We start from the raw sequence: 25695 nt of genomic DNA on the forward strand, positions 1-25695 counted from the left end.
AAAAATAAATAAACGTTGAAAAAAAAATTAAAAAAAAAAAAAGAATTATGAATCTGGATCACAAAAGACAATTCAAGCTTGCTAAACAGATTTGGGAATCAATAGTTTTACGTGACAAATAGATTTATTGAAGGGGATGGGATGGCCAGGGTAGAGGGTATAGAACAAGAGGGAAACTAAGGATAAAATTCTGAGAGCATTATTATCTAAAAGTATGCATAAGGGTCAAGCAGAGGAGTCTGCAGGTCCAGAAAGGAGACCAAGAACAGATGATCAGAGAAAGATGAGGAGCAGTAGGAGGAGGAGGGAGAGTTTTAAGAAGGAGAGAACTGCTCATAGTGTCATAGGTTAGAGAGGTCAGTACAGAGGATTTCAGACACTGATGACTTTGGCTTCTTTGCCTGATTTTCTAGGCTAAATATGGCTCCTTATACCCTTTCCCTCCAGCAGTTGGAATTAAACTTTCAAAAACCCATGCTCTCAGTGTTTTGCTCTCTGTCTAGTGTGAGGGAACCCTTGTGGGATAGCTCAATGGTGAAACAAAGATTATTGACACATTCTGAACCCAGTGAATGATGTAAGTCCTTCCTGATGCTGGCCATGCACTCTTCTTTACAGTCAACTGCTGTCTGGTGACTTGTCTTAGTATTTCACTTCTTTTCAGGACTGATTTTAGAGGTGATATTAGTGATTAGTCTGGGCTTTGAGTTACAAATGGCTCACACTCACCTGCTCTCTGGTAACCCCCATTCCAGTTTCAAGATCTTAGGAATCTAACCTTTTCTTTTTTCCTCCCAAGATAAAATTATCTTAAATATATCCTAGCAATAAATGGCACTATTTCCATTATGGGAAGAGGAGATAGCTAGTTTCCAGATTATAGCCAAGCATATTTTCATATATATAACAAGTGTAAATTTATATAATCTAGTAAGTCATAGAAGCACATGAATATTTGTGGATGGAAAAAAGGAACGGATAAAGGAAGTTAGTTAACTCTCTAATTGTTTCAACAGAGAGATAAGATCTGAGAAAACTCGTCTGACATTTCCCATCTCAACAATCTCTAGTTATACCCATCACTTTTGTAGCCAAATTTGGGGATAGCAACCCCCTGCTATAGGATTGATTATTTCTGCAGTGCACCTAATGCCATCATCATCTTTCAGGTTTAGTCTTCTGTGTCAGTCCCTCTCTTTTAAGCTTGGTGGGTCCCCTAGACACAGAGCTTGAGATGGTGATTCTTGTTTAAGTGATGTATTGACAAACTACTGTCCTGAGAAGAGGGGTGAGACGGGCAGGATAGACAAGGGAGAGAAAGCTAAGCAAGGCTGTGGTCTCAGCAAAGTCTGGTTGCTCAGAAAGCTCTGAAGTACTCATTGCATCACAGCTTAGGTCCCACCTGGAGGCAAGGCGACTAGCTCTTTGCACCTTTATGTCAGGCAGTCATTGACCTCTTGATGTGTCCTGGGGTTGAGGTGGGCGGGTATAGCATAACTTCTGGGTGAAGTGCCTCTCATTTGATCAAGGATAATTTTCTGGAGAAAGGGAGAACTGTGAGCCTTTAGTACTCCACACCCACTGCAAATATAGGTGCATTGGTTTGGTGGAGGGGATCTGAGTGATATACCAGTGGCACCCACTACAGCTATTGTTCCTTTTATGATACAAACTGGATAGTCTGGACAATGTAAGACTCTGGATGGACATTGAACAGGAGTAAAGTATAGAGTCAGAGTTTAGAATGAAGTTAGTTTGTCAGTTTTTAAAACTGGATTAGGGATTATCATAATAAAATAGGTATTATTAAGTTTTAGATCAAGTTTGAAATAGCTTCCAGAATTAAGCATTAGATTAATGTTAAAGTCTGAGTAAAGGTTAGAATGAGAGACATCATTAGGATTAGTGCTAAGATTAGGTTACCATGTTGATTTGTGCTAGTATTGCTATATTTGGATTAGAATTAGTTTTAAAGATAGCCTAATGATAGAATTACAGTTGGTACTGAACATAGGGGAGCATAAGGGTAGGACAGGGTAGAGGAAATTATGGGACAACATAAAAATATCATCTAAGTCTGTATACTCAGTCAATAGCCTATTTTTTGTGAACTAAATGATGTAAAATATGCTTAGAATTTTTGTTTTAGTATTTTACTTGTTTTCAGGATTGAATATAGAGGTGGGATTAGTAATTAGGACTGGGCCTTGAGTTACAAATGGTGGTTAGATTGAGTTTAGAATAGAATCAGAGTTTGGATAGGCAATGAAATTAGAGTTAGATAAGAGAATAGGACATCAGGGTGGAGGGAAGGAAGCATGGTTTTGGGATCCTGGAGTATCTGACAATGGCTTATTTATGTATTCCAGCCTGTACCTGCTTGGCACTGGTTGAGGCTCCTCTTCTTCACTATGGTGGACACCAATGGCAGTGAATCTAGTGCCACATATTTCATTCTAATAGGCCTTCCAGGCTTGGAAAAAGCTCAGTTCTGGTTGGCCTTCCCGTTATGCTCCCTCTACCTTATTGCTGTGCTAGGTAACCTGACAGTCATCTGCATTGTGCGGACTGAGCACAGACTACATGAACCCATGTATATTTTTCTTTGCATGCTTTCTGGCCTTGACATACTTATCTCTACTTCATCTATGCCCAGAATGATGGCCATCTTCTGGTTCAATTCCACTACCATCCAGTTTGATGCTTGTCTTCTACAGATGTTTGCCATCCACTCCTTATCTGGCATGGAGTCCACTGTACTGCTGGCCATGGCCTTTGACCGCTATGTGGCCATTTGTCACCCACTACGCCATGCCACTGTGCTAACATTGCCTCGTGTTACCAAGATTGGCGTGGCTGCTGTGGTACGGGGTACTTCACTTATGGCACCCCTGCCTATCTTCATCAAACGGCTGCCTTTCTGCCGCTCCAACATTCTTTCCCATTCCTACTGCCTACATCAAGATGTCATGAAGCTGGCTTGTGCTGACATCCGTGTCAATATCATCTATGGCCTCATTGTCATCATCTCTGCCATTGGCCTGGACTCACTTCTCATCTCCTTGTCATATCTGCTTATCCTCAAGACTGTGTTGGGCTTGACACGTGAAGCCCAGGCAAAGGCATTTGGCACTTGTGTCTCTCATGTGTGTGCTGTTTTCATATTCTATGTACCTTTCATTGGGTTATCTATGGTGCACCGCTTTGGGAAGCGGCATGACTCCCTCCTGCCCATCATTATGGCCAACACCTACTTGCTTGTTCCTCCTGTGCTCAACCCTATTGTTTATGGAGTGAAGACAAAGGAGATCCGGCAGCGTATCCTTCGTCTTTTCCATGTGACCACCCATACTTCAGATCCCTAGGTGTCAGTGAAAATTTCTTTTCCTCTCAAAGTTTTTCAATTCAGATTTTAATATCAACATTTTGGAAGACATTATTAGGAAAAAAAAACCTTCCCTAATAGAAACACAACAGATACCTTCAAACAGGAAATTGGTTGGAGAATCTCTGTATGGATAGGGGCAGCAGAACCATACACTCCCAATCCCTGTTTTTAAATATTATTTTCACTTTATAATTCTCTTTATATAATTATTAAAACCCTGAGATGGTTGTGGCTGGAGAGCTATTTCTTCCCATTTAACCATTTAGTCCAAATCTCTGCTTGCATTGATAGTCCACAGCATTTCTGAGATGAGAGTTGTACATCTAAGGGACATTGATCAAAAGTTAAGCATGGCAAGAGTAAAATAAACACAAAAGCACAATATAATCAGGTAATCTTGCTTGAAACTATGATTTTTTCTTCAGAATCCCCAACTGTATTGGATCCCAGGAAAACAGATGTACCGGGATTTCTTTCTTCAAAATGATCTCCACAGAGAATAAATAATTTCTTTTATTCTAGGAACCAGCTCTCAAGAGGATTAGAGTAGAACCTTGAAAAACTACAGTTACCTACCTTAATGAAAGATGACACACTCTGTTCTGAGCATTTTTACAGATCATGGATACTTTCCCTTCACTATCTTATCAGTGTTTTTATCTGGGTAGGAATATGATTAGAATCATCATTATACCAATGGGAGAATTGATACTTAATGGGGATCAGTGAATTATATGAAGTCACAAAAATTGTCTTTTGATATCCATATTGTGGGGAGGGACTGTTAGAGAAACCTGTGAGGTAGTGAGTTAGACATTTCAAAAGTCTTGCATTTTTTTTTAGGGGATGTATTTAATTTCCTTCCTCACTCATTTAGTATTGCATATAGGAATTTCCTGTTAATGTTGCTGATGGCTTTAATTCCAATAGTTCCTGGTCCATTTGCCACCATACCTGGGTAGTAACAGCAGAATGTGTTTGGGACATTCCCAAACAGTGGCTAGTTTGGAAAATAGTATGATTAGCAGTGGGGTCACTCAAAGAATACCTAGAGAGACACTTTTTGGAGAAATGCAGCTGAGAAGACCTAGAAGCTCATGACAGAAATGACAGGTCTCTCACAGACCAGGGGTCTAGAACAGGAAGCATCATGAGGCTGAGCAAGGCCAGTGGCCCATGTGGCTAGCTGGGAAGCAAGGTTAAGGCAAGCATGGCTCCAAAGAAACTAAATAGAGCATATCAGTGGATACGGCCTATCCCCTAGGCTCTGAATGGCCCTGTGGGTGAAGCCCACAACATCAGTGCTTGGAGAACAAGGCTGTAGGAGAGGCCATAAAGACTAGTATTTAGCATGAATATAGTACTAGAGGTCTACTTAGGCACAACACTTCTAGATGGAAGCAGAATGGGAAGGAGAAGGTGTGGGCGCTACAGGAGTGCAGCAGGAATAGACAGGGAAGAAATGAGACCATTACCCATGGAACGCTTGTTAGACCTAAACAGAAGCAGGTAGTATAGTAGAAAGCTTGGCACAGAACCCACCAGAATTTTCTGGCTATAGCTAGCAGACTGCTTGTTAGAGAGGGTATAGAGAGAGCACATGTGATTTCTTGGACTGGAATCCAGAAGATGAGAATTGTGAGCAGTATGGGATCTGATATGCTCAGGTGAGTGGTGGCCAGCAGAACTAGGAGCATGAACTAGAGTCAGTGCAGGCTTTGGTCATTTTGGGCAGAGGAGTGGCCCCTTACCCAGTAAAGCCCTGACATTGGGATTGAGAGAAAGAGAATTAAAGAGAGAGAAACAGACAGATTTTCATTCTTATTAGGAAAGCAGTATAATAAACTTTTGACATTCCCCAAATACAAAAGAAAAGTATAATAAACTCCAATAAAGTTGTCACATTGAAAGACAAACATTGTTAGCATTTTTGTGTTTATTTCTCCAGATTTTTAATAGGTGTTTGTATGCATGCTTCTGTATGGACATATGATGAATGTGTGTTACCAGTTTTGTATTTGAAAGCCCGTTAGATACAGGGATAATCAACAGATAAATCGGACACATTTAAATTTTTTTTTAATTTAAAGATACAGCCATTATCCTAGATTTTAGAAGGGATTCCAAGTCCGTGATAGTATGCTCATGATAAGTTTCATGGCTTTAATCTTAAGTGACTTAACCATTTTGTGAGTATAAACACACACCACCACCACCACCACCTTCCTTTAATGTTTTAATAAATACTAAATTATTAAATGCCAGATAGAGACAAAGCTATAGCAGGACTCTTTTAACTTCTAGGTCAGATTTCTGGTCATTTATTTAATGACTACTCACTGGGTCACCTGGAAGGGCCTGGAGTTAAGGACTAGAATGAGAGGGATAGGCTGCCTCTTTCAGGAGATTTGGCTGGAAGTTAGGCTATGTTCTGGCAAAGACCTTCATCATGTGCCTTTCACATAGGTATCCTTTTACCTTCTCCATTTCCTTTGTTTAGGCATTGCTGCCTCTGACCCTACTGCCTCAGCCACTTGGACCTTTGTTCGGTCCTGGAGGAGTCTGAATAATACTAAATCTCAGTCTATAAGTCAGTCATTTTTTTTAGGTTTATTTAGAAATGTTTCATAAATGTGGCTTGTGTTCTCCATTCTGCTTACCAGTGTTCTGGTCCAGATACTTACCTCTTGCTTAGAGGATTGCCATACTTTCACATTTGTCTCCTTGCCTTAAACATCTTGTGCACGAGTCCTAAATCCCATGTAGTTTGCAGGAATTTTTCCAAACACAATTCCGATTATGTTGCTCCCCTACTTAAAATCCATTGAGGATCTTTTATTGCCTCCCATACAGAGTTACTTCTTAGAATGACAGTAGGCCATTCTTTTTTACTTTTATATATGTTCCCATCTTATTTTTTCTGTGTAAAATCTCTAATTTTTCCACGTAGTGTGTTTTTCAGCTACTTTATAATACTTGCTATCTCTCAATGATTTCATGCACTTTTAAATCCTCTATTTCACTCTGTTTCCTTTGAATTGCCTTTTGCCATTTTTTCTTTTTAGCAACACTTGATAAAATGAAACTCTTTTATCATTTGTCAGGCCAAAAGAGGCATTTTCTCTTTAGTGTCCCTAAACCTCTTGGTTCATACTTTAGAACTGGACCATTTACAGTTCAGAAAAGTTTGAGTGAGCTTCTGAGTCATATACGCTCAAGTTAATAAAATATACTATATTATTACTTTAATTAAATTGAAATAAGACTCCTTTGGATGCAATGAGCATACATGTGGAGAGTCTGTCTTTAAGATAGACCTGAATTTGGGAAAGTGCCGTATTATACCATTGGTTTAGGATTTCAGAGTTGATGTTTGTTGTTTATCTCTTAAGGTACAGTAGTCCCACTTCCTATCCACAGGAGATACATTCTAGGACCCTCAGTGGATGCCTGAAACTGCAGATGATATATGCTATATGTACTGTATGATGCTTTTTTCTATATATACATACCTATGATATTGTTTGATTTATAAGTTAGGCACAATATGAAATTAACAACATAACTAATAATAAAATAGAACAATTATACTGTAATAAAAGTTATATGAATGTAGTGTCTCTTTTTCAAAATATTTTATTGTACTGTATACTCACCTTTCTTCTTATGATGATGTGAGATGATAAAATGCCTACATGAAGAGATGAAGTGAGGTGACTGATGTAAGCATTGTGATGTAGTGTTAGGCAACTACTGACTTTCTGATGATATGTTAGAAGGAGATTCATCTGCTTCCAGACTACAGTTGATTGTGGGTAACTGAAACCACGGAAAGTGAAGCCATGGGTAGGGGGGCACTATTGTATTCTCAAAACTTCTTGTTCATTCCCGGACATCTCATAGCTTTCTTTATGTTAGACTGGATCCAAAGGGAGTGAAGATGATGCAGAATCAGATTGTAGTCTGCCTTTTCTACAACTAAGGGAGCCAACAGGATACAGGGCTTTTAATTCTAAGAAAGTTAAAGAACAAGGGGATGGAGAATCAGCTGCTCTTCTTCCAAGGTCTTCTTCCCAGACATGTCCAGATCCCTGACTTACTTCCAAATCCATTTCCTCCTCCTTCTTCTCTTATTCTTCCCTTTCATCTTTTTCACGACCACGATTGACAGGAAATGTATTCCCTACCTTTGTTTTTAAGCTGTTTTTGTGAGTTATTGTTCCTTATTAAAATATAGATATATCAGTAGAGAGAAGCCACACTTTCAAAGATAGTGAGTGTGACATTTGGAAGGTAAAAATTGCTTCTAGTAAAAATCTAGTAAATCTAGTAAAAGTTACTTCTAGTAAAAATTACTAAAAATTACTAAAAATTACTAAAAATTACTTCTAGTAAAATTACTAAAAAATATAGTAAAAATTACTTCTAGTAAAAAGTATCCTTAGAAAAGGTGGCTGATGGGAAGGAAGACTTTAAGAAGGAGTGAAAGATGTATCACCCTTTCTTTATCTAACTTAGAACGTCTTAGGTCTTCCAAGAAGTTTTCCATCTTATCTAAGGTGTCAAATTTATTGGTATATTTTCTTACAATCCTTTTAATATCTGCAGCATCTGTAGTGAGATCACCACTCTCATTCTTGGTATTGACAGTTTGTGTTTTCTCTCTTTTTTCTTTCCTGTTCAGTTTGGCTAGAGGCTTACCAATCTTAATACTTTTCTCAATGAAATATATTTTGGTTTCATTGATTTTCTTTATTGTTTTCTTTTTTTTCTGTTTTGTTGATTTTCTCTGTTATTTTCTTTCTTCTGCTTACATTGGATTTAACTTCCTCTTATTTTTCTAGATTCTTAAGGTGGAAGCTGAGGTTACTGGGATCTTTTTTTCTTATACAGGTACTGTAGTGCTATGCATTTCCCTCTAAGTACTGTTTCAGCCTGCATCTCACAAATTCCATATGTTTAATTTTCATTCAGTTGAAAATAACTTGTAATTTTGCTTTTCCTTTTTGCTTTGACCTATAGTTATTGTAGATTCTGATTCAGGAAGTCTGGCATAGGGCTCAGCAAGATAGAAATTTAAAAAGGGTCCATAAGTGATTCTGATAGATAGCAAGGTTTGGGAGCCCCTGGCTAAGATGGGAAGTGTGGGATGGCAGACAGAGATAACATTGGCCATTTGAGGGTGACTAGTAGCTGGTGAGGGATCCTTCAGGACTGTACTTTATTTGGGGTATTGTGTGGTATGAAACAAGAAGACCGTTGGGTTGTAGAAGCATAGGAATCAGACAGTTCTGCTTCTGAGGGGACTATTTCCAAGGGTTAACAGATTTTGTCTTCAGTATGATGTGAAAACAGTCTTAACCAAGAAATTAAAATAAGAACCTCTGAAACATGTGACCTCTGAAACATGTGATTCATTTCCCTTTTGAATCCTTGGGTTCCCTGATAGGTATTCCCACAAGACACTTTCTTCTTCTCTTGTAATACTCATTATGTTTGAGAAATGCTTATTTAATACCTGTATTTGCTGCTGAATTGTATGTAAGTGTATGAGGGCACTGTTTCATTGAACCTCTTCATCATTGCATCCTGGGACATAGTAGATGTGCCTGGGGCATAGTAGATGCTTATGACAGACATTGACTACTATTCACCACACTAATTCATCTGCATCCAGGACACACAGCTAGGCATTTCCCAGCCTCCTGTAAGTTGGGTATGATTAAATTCTAGCCATTACTTTCAATGTGAATGGAAGTGATGTGTGCAGCTTCTAGACCTGGCTTAAAAACTCTCCTATCTAGTCTTCAATGTTGACACTGCATGTGACTTGGGAATCCACGTGTTGCATATGGTAAACCACCAGCAGCGAGTTCCTAAAAAAAAAAACTATGTAGAGCCAAACCCTTTTACCTGCAACCCTCCACCAACCCATATTTGCACCATTTGTATAAATGAAAACTGTGTCATCACTGAACATATTTTTGTTTTTAAAGTAGTCTAGCCTTGCAAATACAACACTAAATAAATATTGGTTGAATAAATAGCTTAGAAACTAAAGGAAACAAAACCTGGAAAGCGAGGGGCTCCGATAAGACTGCTGATTATCCTTCCAGAAAAAACATTGGAGGTATGAATTTCTTAAAAGAGGAGGTATTTCCTTACATTAGCATAATTATCACAAAGTGTTTATGAATCAAGATGACACCAAACTGGGTCTTATATAGGCTTTTGTTAATTTTCTTTTGGTCAATGTCCTCTCACCTCAGGAAATTTACATTATTGTTCCTTCTCCCTCTTGGATATTCAAACTTATCATCTCAATCATTTCCAGCATTCATTATGTTCAAGTCTCTTCCATATTAAAAACAACAAGTATAAACCTGCCTAGATCCTATATTCCTCTTTCATCTCTTTCCTTTCTTAGCCAATGTCTTACAGAAGTTATCTATAACTTATCTCCATGTGTGCATCTTTCATCTAACTCTTTCATTACTGCAATATAACTTTGTCTTCCATCAGACTACCAAAGGCATTCACTATCATCATCAAGGAACTCTGTGTGTCTGAGGTTTTAAGTCCTTACCTTCCTTGACTTCTCAACAACATTCAACACAGTTGACTACTACCTCTTTCTTGATACATTTACTTCCTTTGCCATCCATGGCATCACACTCGTGGTTTTCCTCTTATCTCTCTCAGTACTTCACAGTTTCCTTTGCCACATACATTCTACTTCGGCTTATGAGAGAACATGGTATATGAGGGCCTGAAATTAGCCCTTTAGTTGTTATGCAGTGACACTTGGGTTGATGGCTTTTATTGCCATCTGTATATCATGACTTAAATTTTATCTCTAGTGTAGACCATTTGGCTAGTCGAGAGTTCCTGGGCTATAAGTCTAATGGCCTGTGTATTCTAGTCATTTGGATGCTTTCAGGGGAGTTCAGGCTCAGAGTGTCCATAATTGAACTCATGATATTCTTTGCCCAAATAAGTTTCTTTATTCATGTTTCATATTTCAGTTAATCATGCCACCATTTACCCTGAAGTGTCCCAAACTATCAGTCATCCTTGGCCTTTCCTTTTTCTTCTCTTAGTCTTCATATTTGATCCAAAGTCAAGTTATATAATTTCTACTTATATAAGTTTGAACCCATCTCCTTCTCTTTATCTCCACACCCCTAGTCCAAGTTTCCACTAAATCTCATCTTGACTATTTTGCTAGCCTTCTAACTGATAATTTAATATGTTCTCTACAACAAAATATAAAAAATGATGTTTTTAAAATAAATGTGGTCATGTCAAAATGATCCTCATCCCTGATTAACACACTAATTATTTCCCATATTTCTGATTGGTTCTCATTTATGTTCTTCACATTTATCTTAAGCCATAGGTTCTTTGCTCTTTGACTTCCTGGTAGTACTACTTTTCATTCCATTCCTTTACTGTGCCATGCTTCCCTTTCCACAAGTTCTTTGGAGACAGTGCCTAATATACCTTCCCCTAAACACTCTCCTTTTTCCTAGTTAACTTGTATTCAGAATTTGGACATTACCATAATTATCACTTTTTGAGAAAAGCCATTCCTGATTCTTTGAACAGGTGAAATACGTTTATTGTGTACTTTCATCTATTAATTAATCTATTTATTTAGTCACCATGGTGAGCAGAATTCTAAAACACTACAAAAATATCCTGTTCTAGTTCCCAAAACCTTTGTATATGTGAAATATCAATTCTATGATTATGTTGTTATATGGCACAGCTGACTTTAAGATAGGTGTGCTTGAGCCCACATGAGCCCTTAGAAGAAGAGACATTTCTGCAGCTAGCTGGTGACAGAAGTTAGAGATATTCAAAGCATGAGAAGAATGTGATGCATTGTTGCTAGTTTGGTGATGAAGAGGGTCATGTGAGAAGGAGTGTGGAGCCTTAAGGAACTGAGGAAGACCAATAGACAGCAGTTGCACAACCTTAAGGAACTGGCTTCTGCCAACAGCTCAAATGAACTTGGAAACAGATTCTTCTCCAGGGCTTCCAGGTAAGAACCCAGTTGGCTGACACTTTGATTTTGGCCTTATGAGACCCCCAGTTAGAGAATCTAGCCAAGCCCATCCTCCAGAATGTGAAGTAATAAATGGGTGTTATTTCAAGATACAATTTTTTTTGTAATTTTTTAATGCAGCAGTGGAAAACTAATATAGTAACTGAATGCATTTTTAGTGCTATTAACATTAAGTACTATTAAAATGAGTGCAAACCTTGCATTCAGAATGCAGTGTAGAACAAAAGTGTTAGGCTCTTCCTTCATTGAATTTATAGTCTACTGGGGGAAGAGGAGCCTAAATGGATAGCTCTTAATTCATTGTAAATTTACATTTATTTCGGTATATATGTAGTCTAGTCCCGCAAATCTTCAAATGTGGTAAAATACCACTCCTGTGATTGTGTTGTGTTATATGGCACAGTTGACCTTAAGACAGGGAGTTTATATTCATATGGGTTGAGATAATTACAAGAGCCTTTAAAAGAAGGGACATTTTTTGCAACTGGTGACTGAAGAAGTCAGAGATATTTAATTGATGTGTATTCCTTCCATAAAAAAATCAAGTTTGGTTTTGGTACCTTTATATTATGATCAACTAGCAGAGTGCTTGGCACATAGGGGTCACTAAAGAATAAACAATTTGTTAACACATAAAAGGTAAAATCCTCCCAAGTTAGATAGCTGGTAAGTGTAAGAGACAGGTTTAGAATTTGAATAAGGTTTGTTTCCTGACTCTACAGTTTGTGTTCTTAACCACTATAACCCAGTGCAGACAGTATATACTAAGATATTGTGCTATTGAACCTCATACTTTTGAGAGGATGGGGAGTGGTTAAGAAGAGAGACAGACATCCCCTTTCAGCTTCACTTTGTATGAAGGTATACTCAAGCAGAAATATATTAAAAAATCTTAGTATTGTAATTTTTTTCCTACAAAAATTCTTTATGGAGCCAGAGTATTTCACTGATGTGTGAAGGGCATAAAGTCTGGGAAAAGGGCCCAGGAGATCCCATAGGGTGAAAAAGTAGGAAACCTTCACTAGGTGAGGAACCTTAGTTCAATCAGTTAGCTGTTTTGCACCTCTCACATCTCCAGGTCAGCTATCCAAGCTCAACTAGAAGGCTTTTCACAAACTTTTGCAATCATTTATATGTATTCTTTTTCCCCATTCAAATTCATTTATATATTCAAAAGAATCATTAAGCAGCTATTACTCCACAAACACCATTAGAAACTGAGTATATTTTGGCATGCTTGGGGTTTACAGTCTAGTTGAGTGATAGACTGTTGCATATTGCATATGTGCATATATTGCATAGGAGACACAGTCCAGTGAATAATGTGGAGAAGAGAATTGGAGAGAATTTTCTGAGAAATTAGGCTTCTACTTGACTAATAAGAAGTGTAGCTAGAAATGAGATATAGGTAGGTGGGGAGATGAGAACATTGCAGCAAAGTGAATGGTGTCTGGGAAGACCCTGAGACCAGATAAAAACTTAAGCTGATAGTCTTTTGGCTCTAGTTTACTTGTACGTCAGTACACTTTTAACCTGCAATACATACTCCTAACTTATTTTATAGTAAAATTTTTAATAAATGATTTATATATTTTTTGGCAAACCAAACTACCTAGCATAGTATATACACTTAGCATATAAGTTATGTTAGTATGTGCAGTTCTGTATAATTCTGTACAAATTGTACAATCTTCTGGCTTCATCCCATACCACTCCCTCTTCAAACCCTATGCCACAGTCACACCTGTGTAGGTATAACAAGTGGTAGAGACATAAAGAAGCGCAGGCATGCTTAACTTTCCATGAACACATTTACTTCTTCAAAACATGGAGCCTTTTATTTCATATTGCTCTTTTTTCCTGGATTTTTCTCTTTCTTACTGAATTCCTACTTTGCCTAGAGAAACCCTACACATTTTTCAAGGTGAAATAAAAAGCATTCCCTCCTTTGTAGAGGTTTTCTGATCTTCCCAGGCAATTTCTGGCCACTACCCATTTGCAGTTCCTCTAGTAACCTCTTGTACAGGACTTTATTATTGTACTTGTATGCTGGTGTGTATTTACTTGCCTTTATCCTCATACAAGAATGTGTTTCTGGAGAGAAAGGATCATGTTTAATATATTTTTCAGTCTTTAATCCTCAGCACTATTTACAGTAAAAAGTAAATCATGAATGTAAATTTGAAACATAAATGATCCTGATGGTCTTCCCACTTCCTGAGTAGGAATTTTCAATGCTTTATGAGGGTAGCAGGTTCCTGCAAAGTACAGCAACACGTTTCCTTTATGGTACCCGGACCCAATTATGTTTCATAGTTTGATCAGTCTTGGCCTTTTCTCTTTAGCATCCTAAGCATGGCTTCCCTGATGGGCTTGGATTTCACACTGTAGATGATGGGGTTGAGCACAGGGGGTACCATCAGGTATACATAGGCAACCAGGGCATGTGCAATGGGGGACAAGTGCCTCCCAAAACGGTGGATCATGGACATGGTAATGCCTGGAATGAAAAAGACAAAGACAGCCAGGATATGGGAAACACAGGTGTTGAAGGCTTGGATGCGCTCCCTGGGAGATGCCAGTCCCAGGATTATGTGTAGGATGAGAATATAGGATAGGATGATGAGCAGAGAGTCTATGCCTCCAGTGGACAATACCACATAGAGCCCATAGAAGATGTTTATGGTGATGTCAGCACAGGCTCTTCTCATCACATCAGGATGAAAACAGAATGAGTGGGACAAAAGGATTTTGTTAGGGCAGAAGTTCAAGCGTTTAAGCAGGAAAGGCACTGGGAAGAGAGACAGGGCAGCACGGGCCACAGTGGCCATTCCAATCCTGATGACGACATTATTGGTAAGGACAGTTGCATAGCGAAGAGGGTTCGAGATGGCCACAAAGCGGTCAAATGACATGGCCAGGAGCACCGACGACTCCACCACAGAGAAGGAATGGAGGAAGAACATCTGGACCAGGCAGGCATTGAAGCCTATGAGCCTGTGGTCAAACCAGAGCACAGCCAAGGTGGTGGGCAGTGTGGACAGGGTGAGGCCCACATCAGTGAGGGCCAGCATGGACAAGAAGTAGTACATGGGCTGGTGCAGGCTGGGAGTCTTCCTCACAGCCAAGAGGATCAGGCAGTTTCCAGTGAGGGCCACAGTGTACATGGAGGAGAAGGGGATAGAGATCCATCCATGAACAGCCTCATGCCCTGGGATGCCAATCATCAGGAAGGCATGTGGCTGGAAGAAGGAGATGTTGACATAGGTCTGGGAAGGGAGCATCTTTGGGAAGCAGTTGAAATCTCCAGAAAGATGTGACCTCTTCAGTCTGGGCAGACAGAAAGATGGTGACAGGACACTTGTTATTAGGAAGATATTTGTTTATGCTGTATATAATTTTTCATTAATTATTTCTCATCTTCTCAGCTCTTTGTATTATTAACCATTCCAGGAATGTACATATATTAGCTAATATGTCCCCCAAACAAATGCAGAATGTAGGGGATATTTTCACTTCCTCATAATTACTGGAAAATAAATGACTGAAATGGATTTACATTTCACGTATACTGTTGCCCTACTTAGAGAAACAAAGGGGTACTAATTTTCTTGGACACAGAGCTGGGTTTCTGAATAATTCTCTGAATCAGTAAATTTCTGTGCTTTAGGAAAGTAGACTCCTTCATTTCCTCTGCTTCATCTAGGGGCATAGATCTGCTGTCTCTGGAAGTCCAGGCCTCCTTACTTTTCTTCCTGCTTCTGACATATGCTCATCTCCTTACCATTGGCTCCTCCTCCTGGCAGCAGCTGAAGAGAGGGGAATCTCAGACTCACTAACCAGACCTCCATCCTTCTAAGTAGTATAGAAGGGATTGTATTTTGGCCCCAAGGTACTTACCTTGCTTGTCATAGCCTTCTCTACCTCTTCACATCCTGAAGGAGCCCAGAAAAACTGCAACTAAGATACTTACCTTTATACCACTGGCTGGATACCTTAGCGAGTTGCTATTCCCCAGGGATGTCCAAGCCACAGCCCAGAGGATAATCTATACTTGTTTTTTCTTGGGCAATGGAAAATGTGTGGGATATGTGTGTTGGCATAGAGGGTTATAGGGAAAATGAGATATTTAAGCAACTGAGATGTGGAGGAGAGGTGTAGAATCCTCATCATCTGTAGGTTCATCCATTCTACCACATCTGCAGGAAATTTTTCTGGGCATTTCAGTTTTTCCTTTACTTTTCTCTTTAGTGATATCAGATCAGACATCTGGAGTCACACAGAACAATTTCTGGCCCTGCTAAATGGTACCTTTCAGAAACACAGGGTTCATTGTGTCTCTTTCCCTCCACTCTCTCCTTGGCCCTTAGGATTGTTCATGCAGGTTAAGAACTGCCACTTTCTGTGTCTGTTCTTCATGTGACATTGTGAAAGCCCCATTCTGTTGCACAGCAAATATGTATCAAGCAACCTGAGAAGATAGATGGGTAATAAAGGGTCCCAATGTAGAGAGAGATGAATGGGGGTACACATGTTTACTGGGAGCTTCCATATCTCTATTTTTATGTTTTTAGAGATACAGAGTGTCTTCCAACCTAGGAAATTTTCCTTGCTATCTTGTTCCATCCCCAGGAGTTTCCTTTTTTTTTCTAATAGAGTGAAATAAATTGAAAATATGAAGAAGCCACAGGACTGAAATGCAATAGTATCTCTGTGTGTGTGCATGTGTGTGCATGGCAGCTTTATTAAAGTATAATTGATGTGTAAAAATTATTAATGTATTCATTTAATAAAATTTGACATATGCATACATTCATGAATTTATCATCATAGTCGAGGTAATAGACATATCAATGAATTCCAAAAGTTTCCTTGTTGCAAATTGCAGGATTTCCTTTTTTTTTTTTAAGGCTGAATAATATTCTACAGTATGTATATACCACATTTTCTTTATTCACCTTTTGATGGACATTTGGATTGTTGGATCTTGGCTATTGTGAATAATGCTGCAATGATAATGGAAATCTAGATATGTAAGTAATGTACCTCAACATACTAAAATACTCAACAGTGAAAAACTAAAATATTTTCCTTCCAAGGATGCCCATTCTTTCCGCTTCTGTTCAACACAGAACTGAAAGTCCTAACCATAGCAATTAGACAAGAAAAAGAAATAAAACCATCCAAATTGAAACATAAGAAGTAAAATTATCTTTCTTTGCAGACAACATGATCTTATGTATAGAAAACTCCCAAAACTCCATTAAAAAACTTTTAGAACTAATAAACATAGTAAAGTTGAAGGAAACAAAATCAATATACAAAAATCAGTTGTGTTTCTATATGCTAACAGTGAACTATCCAAAAAGAAAATTACTAAAACAATCCCACTAACAATAGCATGAAAAAGAATAAAATATTTAGGAATAGACTTAACCAAGGAGATGACTTATACACAGAAAACTGTAAATCATTGATAAAAGAAATTAAGACACAAATAAATGGAAAGGCATTGTATGTTCATGGATTAAAAGATTTAATATTGTCCAAATATTCATATTTTGGGTAATATTCATATTACCCAAAGTGATCTATGAGTGCAGTACAATTCCTATCAAAATCTCAATGACATTTTTTACAGAAATAGGAAAAAACAATCCTAAAATTCATATGGAGCCACAAGAGACCCAAAATAGTCAAATCAGTTTTGAGATAGAAGGAAAAAGCTGGAGGCATTACACTTCCTGATTTCACAGTACATTAAAAATCTATAGTAATTTAAAACAGTATGGTACTGGGGCACCTGGCTGTCTCAGTTGGAAGAGCACGCAACTCTTGATCTCAGGAATGTGAGTTCAAGACTCACACTGGGTACAGAGATTATTTTAAAAATTAAAAAAAAGACAGTTTTCATATAAAAACTGACATTTGGGATAGGGAGCCCAGAAATGAATGACACATGCAGTCAACTGGTTTTTTACAAGGGTCCCAAGAATATGCAATGGGGAAAAGACAGTCTCGTAAACAAATGGTGTTGGTAAAACTGGGTATCTCCATGCAAATGAATGACATTGGACGCTTATACTATACAATATACAGAAAAGTGGACCTGGGATTGTAAAACTTATAGAAGAAAACATAGAGAAGAATCTTTGTGACATTAGACTTAGCAATAATTTATTGGATATGACACCAAAAGCAAAATCAATAAAAGCAAAATTAGACAAGTGGAGCTACATCAGACTAAAAATTTAATGCCTATGGGGCACCTGGGTGGCTCAGTTGGTTAAGTGTCAGACTTAGGCTCAGGTCACCATCTCACAGTTTGTGAGTTTGAGCCCTGCATTTGTCTCTCTGCTGTAAGCACAGAACCGGCTTCAGATCCTCTGTTCCCTTCTCTCTCTGCCTCTCCCCTGCTGGTTCTCTCTCTCTCTCTCTCTCTCTCTCTCTCTCTCGATAAATAAGTAAACTTAAAAAAATTAATGCACAGAAAATAGAACAACAAAGTAAAAAGGCAACCCATGGAATAGGAGAAAATATTTGCAAACCACATACCTGATAAAGGATGAATATAAAAATATATATGAGGAACTCTTACAACTTAATAGCAAAAAAACTAAATAACCTGATTAAAAAGTTGGCAAAGGAATTGAACATACATTTCTTCAAAAATATACAAATGGGCAATAGGTATATGTAAGGGTGTTAACACATCGCTAATTATTAGGGAAAAGCAAATCAAAACCACAATGAGATATCATCCCACAACTGTTAGTATTGCTATCATCAAAAGAAGAAAAGAAAGGAAAATCCAAATGATAACAAATATTGGTGAGGATGTGAATAAATTGGAACCCTCGTGCACTGTTGGCAGTAATGTAAACTGGTGTAGCCACTATGGAAAACAATATGCAGGTACTCAAAAAATTAAAAGTGGAAATACCATATCATCTAGCAATTCTACTTCTAGATGTATACCAAAAGAATTGATATCAGGATTCAAAGAAATATTTGCATAAGAATCTTAAGAGAACATTTGTATTTCCTAACATTGGCCTATAAATTCTACTTCAACTTGCCAACTCCCCAGTTTTATGGCAATGCACCTGTCAGTGAAGAAAGTGCCTGCCCCGGTGGTCTTTTTGGGATAATTTTGGAATGAAGGTGTCCCTATCCCAGGGACAATGAATTTTAAGAGCTAAAGCAAAATAGAGTGATGTGTAACCAAAGTCTAGAGTCTCTAATATTGTAATCTCAGGCAATCATGGAAGGCCAGAGTAAAACTGTACTTGATCAAGAAGATGCCCTTTTGGAACAAAGGATGCCCATTTGCTCCACAGCTGTGAAGAGCTTTATCTATAGCTTTCATTGCTTTGAGTGTGGTGTGAACTTAGAAACTAGTTGTTAAATAGACATGAGGATATTTGTTCAGGAATTATGATTTATAAATAGATTTATTCAAATAATATTCCTGAAGCCATGTCTGGGCCAATCCCTTTTGTGGATAATGAAGGCATTCAATGTAATCAGTATTGCCTTCCAGGCACTAGAATAGATCAGTACAATAGATGATTTCAGTAGCAGGTGATAAGTTCTCTGAGAGACGTGTGTACAAGCTGCAAAGAGAGTAGAAGAGGGAAGATCAAGAAACAAGACACAGAAGACAGAACCTTTAATCTCTTCCTGGAAGGATAAGAGTCTTCCACTTAGGGTGGAGAAAGTAGTAGGTGACTATTACAGCAGTAAAAAAAAGCTGGGAGATCCACTCACCAGGGCTGTGCAGTTATAGGTTCATCCTCTACTGCCTACATTTGGAGGTAAACTGAGGAGTGCTAGACCCTACACCCAGAGATCTTTATTTCTGACCAGACCCATAGGCTTTATGCTATGTCCTTTCACTGTCTTCATTTGTGCATTCGCTGAAACATCATTTGTTGAGCAATGTGTTTTTGTGTGCCAGGCCCAAGTTAAGCACTGAGAACACAGAAATAACTAGAACATCAGCACTGACCCCTAGCTTTAAGGATTTCAAAGTCTCAAATGTAATGTAACTATTTATAATTACAGTATAATGTATTAAGTACTACAATTGGAGGAAGCACAAGTGCTTGGGGATCACTATTGAAACCCCTTACTTGGCTTAGGATGGGAGTGGGCAAAATCCCAAGTCAAGTCTTAATGAAAAGCATATTCTAGTCAAGAGGAAATATAATTTTTTTTTGCTTCCTTTGCATTTGAATTCTGTATTCTGAACACCAGCAGATTACCTTACCCAGTCTCAGTCTTAGGATCACTCTCAGCATTCATTCAATAATTACCTGAGACACTGTACTGTCTCTCTTGAGATACTAGGATCATGGGCATGTAGCTTGCTTGGTCTCTCCCTCCTGGCCATCCCACGCATGTGTGCATACACACACAAACACACATACCACACACGTGCACACTTTTTCTGCAGACTCATTTAAAATAATTTTTTAAACGTTTATTTCTTTTTGAGAGAGACAGAGCCTGAGCAGGGGAGGGGCAGAGAGAGAGGGAGACACAGAATCCCAAGCAGTCCTCAGACTCTGAACTGTTAGCACAGAGCCTGATGCAGGGCTCAATCTCATGAACGATGAGATCATGGCCTGAGCTGAAGTTGGATGCTTAACCAACTGAACCACCCAGGCGCTCCTCTGCAGACTCATTTTTAAAAAAACTATTTTATTTTTATTTGAAAGAGAGAGAGAGACCAAATGAGGGAGAGGGACAGATGGAGAGAGAGAGAGAGAGAGAGAGAGAGAGAGAGAGAGAGAGAGAGAGGGAGAGAGAGAGAGAGAGAGAGAGAGAGAGAGAGGGAGAGAGAGAGAATTTTAAGCAGATTCCACACTTGGCATGAGCCTGATGCAGAGCTCAGTCCTATGACCCCGGGATCATTACCTGAACCGAAATCAAGAGAATCAAGAACTGGACCCTCAACCGACTGAGCCACCCAGACTCCCCTCAGCAGACTCATTTGAAAGTAAATTGTAGACATTACAATCCTTCTCAATAAACATTAACTATGGACCTCCTAAAAATAGATTCTCCTACATGATGAGAAAACTGTTTTCAAACCTAAGCAAATTATACTAACCTAATAATATTGCCAATATACAGTACATATTCAGATTTCACAATTGTCCTAATAATTACTGGTTAATGGTAGTATTTGGTTGTTATATCCCTTTAATCTCTTTTAATTTAGATTAATTCTCCAACATAGTTTTTACAAAATTGCTTTAAAAAATTTGTTTTTAGTGTTTATTTATTTTTGAGAGAGAGAGACTGAGTGTGAGTGGGGGAGGGGCAGAGAGAGAGGGAGATAACAGAATCCAAAGCAGGCTCCAGGCTCTGAGCTGTCAGCACACAGCCTGACACAAGGCTCAAACTCACTAACTGTGACATCATGACCTGAGCCAAAGTCTGGCATTCAACCGACTGAGCCACCAAGGCGCCCCCAAAATTGCCTTTCTTAAGATTCCGGGCTGGGGTGTGTGTGTATGTGTGTATGTGTGTTTGTGTGTGTGTGTGTTTGTGTGTGTGGTGCTTCTTATATACATGATTTTTCTGATTACTTTCTCATGGTTAGATTCAGATTGGACATTTTTGGTAGGAATTTTACACATATGATTTTGTGTTCTTATTGTTCAGATCTAAATCTATCAGTACTTTCTAAAGAAGAGTTATTTTTTCCTTCTTCTCTTCTCCCTCTTTGTTTTGAATATTACTATGGACTCACACTTTCTTTGTTTGTTTGGGAAGACCTTTATCTCTCCTTCTATTCTAAATGACAGACTTGCTGGATAAAGGATTCTCGGCTGCATATTTTTGCTGTCTAGCACCCTGAAAATCTCGTGCCAATTCTTTCTGGCCTGCCAAGTTTCAAAAGAGAGATCAGTCACGAGTCTTATAGGTCTCCCTTTATATGTGAGGGCACATTTATCCCTTGCTGCTTTCAGAATTTTCTCTTTATCCTTGTATTTTGCCAGTTTCACTATGATATGTCGTGCAGAAGATCGATTCAAGTTACGTCTGAAGGGAGTTCTCTGTGCCTCTTGGATTTCAATGCCTTTTTCCTTCCCCAGTTCAGGGAAGTTCTCAGCTATTATTTCTTCAAGTACCCCTTCAGCACCTTTCCCTCTCTCTTCCTCCTCTGGGATACCAATTATGCGTATATTATTTCTTTTTAGTGTATCACTTAGTTCTCTAATTTTCCCCTCATACTCCTGGATTTTTTTATCTCTCTTTTTCTCAGCTTCCTCTTTTTCCATAACTTTATCTTCTAGTTCACCTATTCTCTCCTCTGCCTCTTCCATCCGAGCCGTGGTGGTTTGCATTTTGTTTTGCATTTCCTTTAAAGCGTTTTTCAGCTCCTCGTGACTGTTCCTTAGTCCCTTGATCTCTGTAGCAAGAGATTCTCTGCTGTCCTGTATACTGTTTTCCAGCCCAGCAATTAGTTTTATGACTATTATTCTAAATTCACTTTCTGTTATATTATTTAAATCCTTTTTGATCAGCTCATTAGCTGTTGTTATTTCCTGGAGATTCTTCTGAGGGGAATTCTTCCGCTTGGTCATTTTGGATAGTCCCTGGTGTGGTGAGGACCTGCAGGGCACTTCCCCTGTGCTGTGGTGTATAACTGGAGTTGGTGGGCAGGGCCGCAGTCAGTCCTGATGTCTGCCCCCAGCCCACCGCTGGGGCCACAGTCAGACTGGTGTGTGCCTTCTCTTCCCCTCTCCTAGGGGCGGGATTCACTGTGGGGTGGCGTGGCCTGTCTGGGCTACTTGCACACTGCCAGGCTTGTGATGCTGGGGATCTGGCGTATTAGCTGGGGTGGGAAGGCAAGGTGCACGGCGGCGGGGGGGGGGGGGCAGGCTTAGCTCGCTTCTCCTTAGGTGATCCACTTCAGGAGGGGCCCTGTGGCAGCCGGAGGGAGTCAGATCCGCTGCCGGAGGTTTGGCTCCGCAGAAGCACAGAGTTGGGTGTTTGCGCGGAGCGAGCAATTTCCCTGGCCGGAACCGGTTCCCTTTGGGATTTTGGCTGGGGGATGGGCGGGGGAGATGGCGCTGGCGAGCGCCTTTGTTCCCCGCCAAACTGAGCTCTGTCATCCGGGGGCTCCGCAGCTCACCCTCCCTTTGTCCTCCAGCCTTCCCGCTTTCCGAGCAGAGCTGTTAACTTATCACCTCCCAGACGCTAAGTCGCGCTTGCTGTCGGAACACAGTCCGTCAGGCCCCTCCGCTTTTGCAAGCCGGACTCGGGGGCTCTGCTTGACTGGCGAGCCGCCCCTCCGCCCCGGCTCCCTCCCGCCAGTCCGTGGAGCGCGCACCGCCTCGCCGCCCTTCCTACCCTCTTCCGTGGGCCTCTCGTCTGTACTTGGGTCCGGTGACTCCGTTCTGCTAATCCTCTGGCGGTTTTCTGGGTTATTTAGGCAGGTGTAGGTGGAATCTAAGTGATCAGCAGGACGCGCGGTGAGCCCAGCGTCCTCCTATGCCGCCATCTTCCTGTCTCTCTGGACTCACACTTTCTTTAAAAATTCAGTTTGCTATAACCATCTGCTGTCAAAATTATTTTTAATGTTCTAATTGACCCACCTATATCCACTGGTAGCCTCTTCAAATGAGTTTATGTATTTTTTTTTCCCCACAGGACTCTGCTGTCTTAGTGTTCTTTACTGCTTTAGGGTGCATAAGCTATTCCAGTATCACCTTATGTTTTTTCTGCTTCATACCTGGAATTAGCCATTGCTCCAAATATCCCAGGGAATTATAGTGGGAATGGTTTTTAAAAACCAATATGTGGGTCCTAGCTTTGCTCATTGCTTCTGACATTTTCAGAAGACGAAGAAGAGAAATGTAGAGATAAAATTTTAAAAAATATATCTAATTTTTCCATTATTGATTTAATTTTAGCTTCCATTCTCTTTTCCCAGTACTGTTACATCAACCTTCTAAATGCTTTCCTTGCGCTCTTTTTCTCCCCTTTCACCTTTCTAACTTATAGCATACAGTTAAGTCTGTGCAAACTTTACAATGCAATAGCCTTTCCATGGCTGACTCTTAAACAAGGAATGGGGGCAGATGTTTCCATGAGGTCTGAAGGTCCCCAAGGAGTCTCACCACTCCTCATCATTTCTAATTCATCTCCTGCCATTCTCCAACACACACACACACACACACACACACACACACACACACACAGAGAGATTATGCTGAGCCACATATGGCTACTCACCTTTCTGCAAACACACCAGATAATTCAACACCTCAGTGTTTTTATTTTTTGCATTCTTTTCCCTTCATAGGTATGCCTTCCCCTTGCCCACCTTTTCTGCCTGACAAACTCCTTCTCACCTTTGAGCATCCTTCTTCCCTGACTTGCTTCTCGTTTCCTCTAGGAAGGCAGGAAACTCTCTTCTGTATTCCCATAGCATTTTGTGTGTACCTATCATAGCCTCATTACATTTCATTATCATTGTATATTTAGAATCTTCTGTCTTACAATGGAGAGACAAGACCATGTATGATTCATTTTACTGTCTCTAGTAATGGCAGAGATTCTCACACAAGTAAATATTGAATTAAAAAGCTGAAGTCAATGAGTGCAGGAAAGAATGAAGACTGTTTTGTCACCCATCAGTCTGAGAGTATCCATTTGCTTGTCATACTCTTGGTAATGTGTCTGGGTCAAGGATCTGAGTAAGGACTTTCTGGACATAAGACTGGTCATGTTTTTCTTCAGATTCTGTGGTTGTTTCTTGGTTTCATCAGCCTTGCCTCTTCTCTCTCAGTAATCTGAGCATGGCCTCCCTGATGGGCTTGGATTTCACACTGTAAATAATGGGGTTGAGCACAGGGGGCACCACCAGGTACACATAGGCAATAAGAGCATGTACAATGTGAGGCAGGTGCCTGCCAAAACGGTGGATCATTGACACTCCTATGACTGGGATGTAGAAAATCAGAACAGCTAATATATGAGAAACGCATGTGTTGAGGGCCCGGACACGCTCCCTGGGAGAGGCCAGACCCATCACTGTACGAAGAATAAGGGTATAGGACAGGAAAATAAGCAAAGAATCTACACCCACTGTGGATAAAACTACATAGAGCCCATAGAGGATGTTGACAGTAATGTCAGCACAGGCCCGTTTCATGACATCTGCATGGAAACAGAAGGAGTGGGACAGGAGAATCTTGCCAGGACAAAAGTTCAGTCGCTTCAGTAAGAAGGGCCCTGGAAAGAGGGATACAGTGGCCCGAGCAACAATGGCGATCCCGATCCTGATGATGACATTATTGGTGAGGACAGTTGCATAGCGAAGAGGGTTCGAGATGGCCACAAAGCGGTCAAATGACATGGCCAGGAGCACCGACGACTCCACCACAGAGAAGGAATGGAGGAAGAACATCTGGACCAGGCAGGCATTGAAGCCTATGAGCCTGTGGTCAAACCAGAGCACAGCCAAGGTGGTGGGCAGTGTGGACAGGGTGAGGCCCACATCAGTGAGGGCCAGCATGGACAAGAAGTAGTACATGGGCTGGTGCAGGCTGGGAGTCTTCCTCACAGCCAAGAGGATCAGGCAGTTTCCAGTGAGGGCCACAGTGTACATGGAGGAGAAGGGGATAGAGATCCATCCATGAACAGCCTCATGCCCTGGGATGCCAATCATCAGGAAGGCATGTGGCTGGAAGAAGGAGATGTTGACATTGGTCTTGGAAGGGAGCATCTTTGGGAAGCAGTTGAAGTCTCCAGAAAGATGTGACCTCTTCAGTCTGGGCAGAAAAATAAGACAAGACAAAATGATTGGAAAATATACCAGCTCTGATATTAGGTGACATGGTTCCCACGCATTACTGAATATGAAACACAAAGGCGATTTAAAAATGGACTACATCCTAGAGGGAGGTCAGTCACTCTGTTGGTCTCAAGGACTTGTCAATGGACTATAGGTAGTAAGGGAATTTAATTTTTCATTTGCCTTAGTTTCCCACATCACCATGGCAAGCACTTAAACCCCTTTCCTTTGTTCTGGGGTAGCTAGGAGTGTCAGAGGAATATCACACGGATTCCGGGGGTGGGGGGATGGGGTGCCAGCCTGTATTTTGCCCTCAGCTTGCCTCATGCTCCTACATCAATTAATGATTTATTATTTTATCTTCTTGGGAAATGGTCCTGAGATGGGGATATTCAATGATGTTAAATGAACTCACCA

At 40.0% G+C, this 25695-nt stretch overlaps 3 protein-coding genes across 3 annotated transcripts; 1 reads left to right on the top strand and 2 right to left on the bottom strand.

The window, feature by feature from the left end:
- Nucleotides 1–2411: 2411 nt before the first annotated feature.
- LOC124504556 (olfactory receptor 51E1) lies at nucleotides 2412–3365 on the top strand. Its single transcript, XM_047069977.1, has one exon. The coding sequence runs from the start codon at nucleotides 2412–2414 to the stop codon at nucleotides 3363–3365; it is 954 nt and encodes a 317-aa protein (XP_046925933.1).
- Nucleotides 3366–13780: 10415 nt separating this feature from the next.
- Nucleotides 13781–14743, bottom strand: LOC124505933 (olfactory receptor 51I2-like). The gene has a single exon (XM_047071983.1). It carries the CDS (start codon nucleotides 14741–14743, stop codon nucleotides 13781–13783), a length of 963 nt encoding a protein of 320 aa, XP_046927939.1.
- A 9503-nt stretch (nucleotides 14744–24246) lies between these two features.
- On the bottom strand, nucleotides 24247–25209 carry LOC124506242 (olfactory receptor 51I2-like). The gene has a single exon (XM_047072265.1). The coding sequence runs from the start codon at nucleotides 25207–25209 to the stop codon at nucleotides 24247–24249; it is 963 nt and encodes a 320-aa protein (XP_046928221.1).
- Between the last annotated feature and the right edge of the window lie 486 nt (nucleotides 25210–25695).

Source organism: Lynx rufus, unplaced genomic scaffold (genome assembly GCF_022079265.1).
Source record: "Lynx rufus isolate CCGP_SWC_20201006 ecotype Redwood Valley unplaced genomic scaffold, mLynRuf1.p SCAF_9, whole genome shotgun sequence".
NCBI lineage: Eukaryota > Metazoa > Chordata > Mammalia > Carnivora > Felidae > Lynx > Lynx rufus.

Bases quoted from the DNA above. Each gene is read 5' to 3' on its own strand.
- LOC124504556 (XM_047069977.1), top strand. From the start codon at position 2,412: ATGGTGGACACCAATGGCAGTGAATCTAGTGCCACATATTTCATTCTA.
- LOC124506242 (XM_047072265.1), bottom strand. From the start codon at position 25,209: ATGCTCCCTTCCAAGACCAATGTCAACATCTCCTTCTTCCAGCCACAT.
- LOC124505933 (XM_047071983.1), bottom strand. From the start codon at position 14,743: ATGCTCCCTTCCCAGACCTATGTCAACATCTCCTTCTTCCAGCCACAT.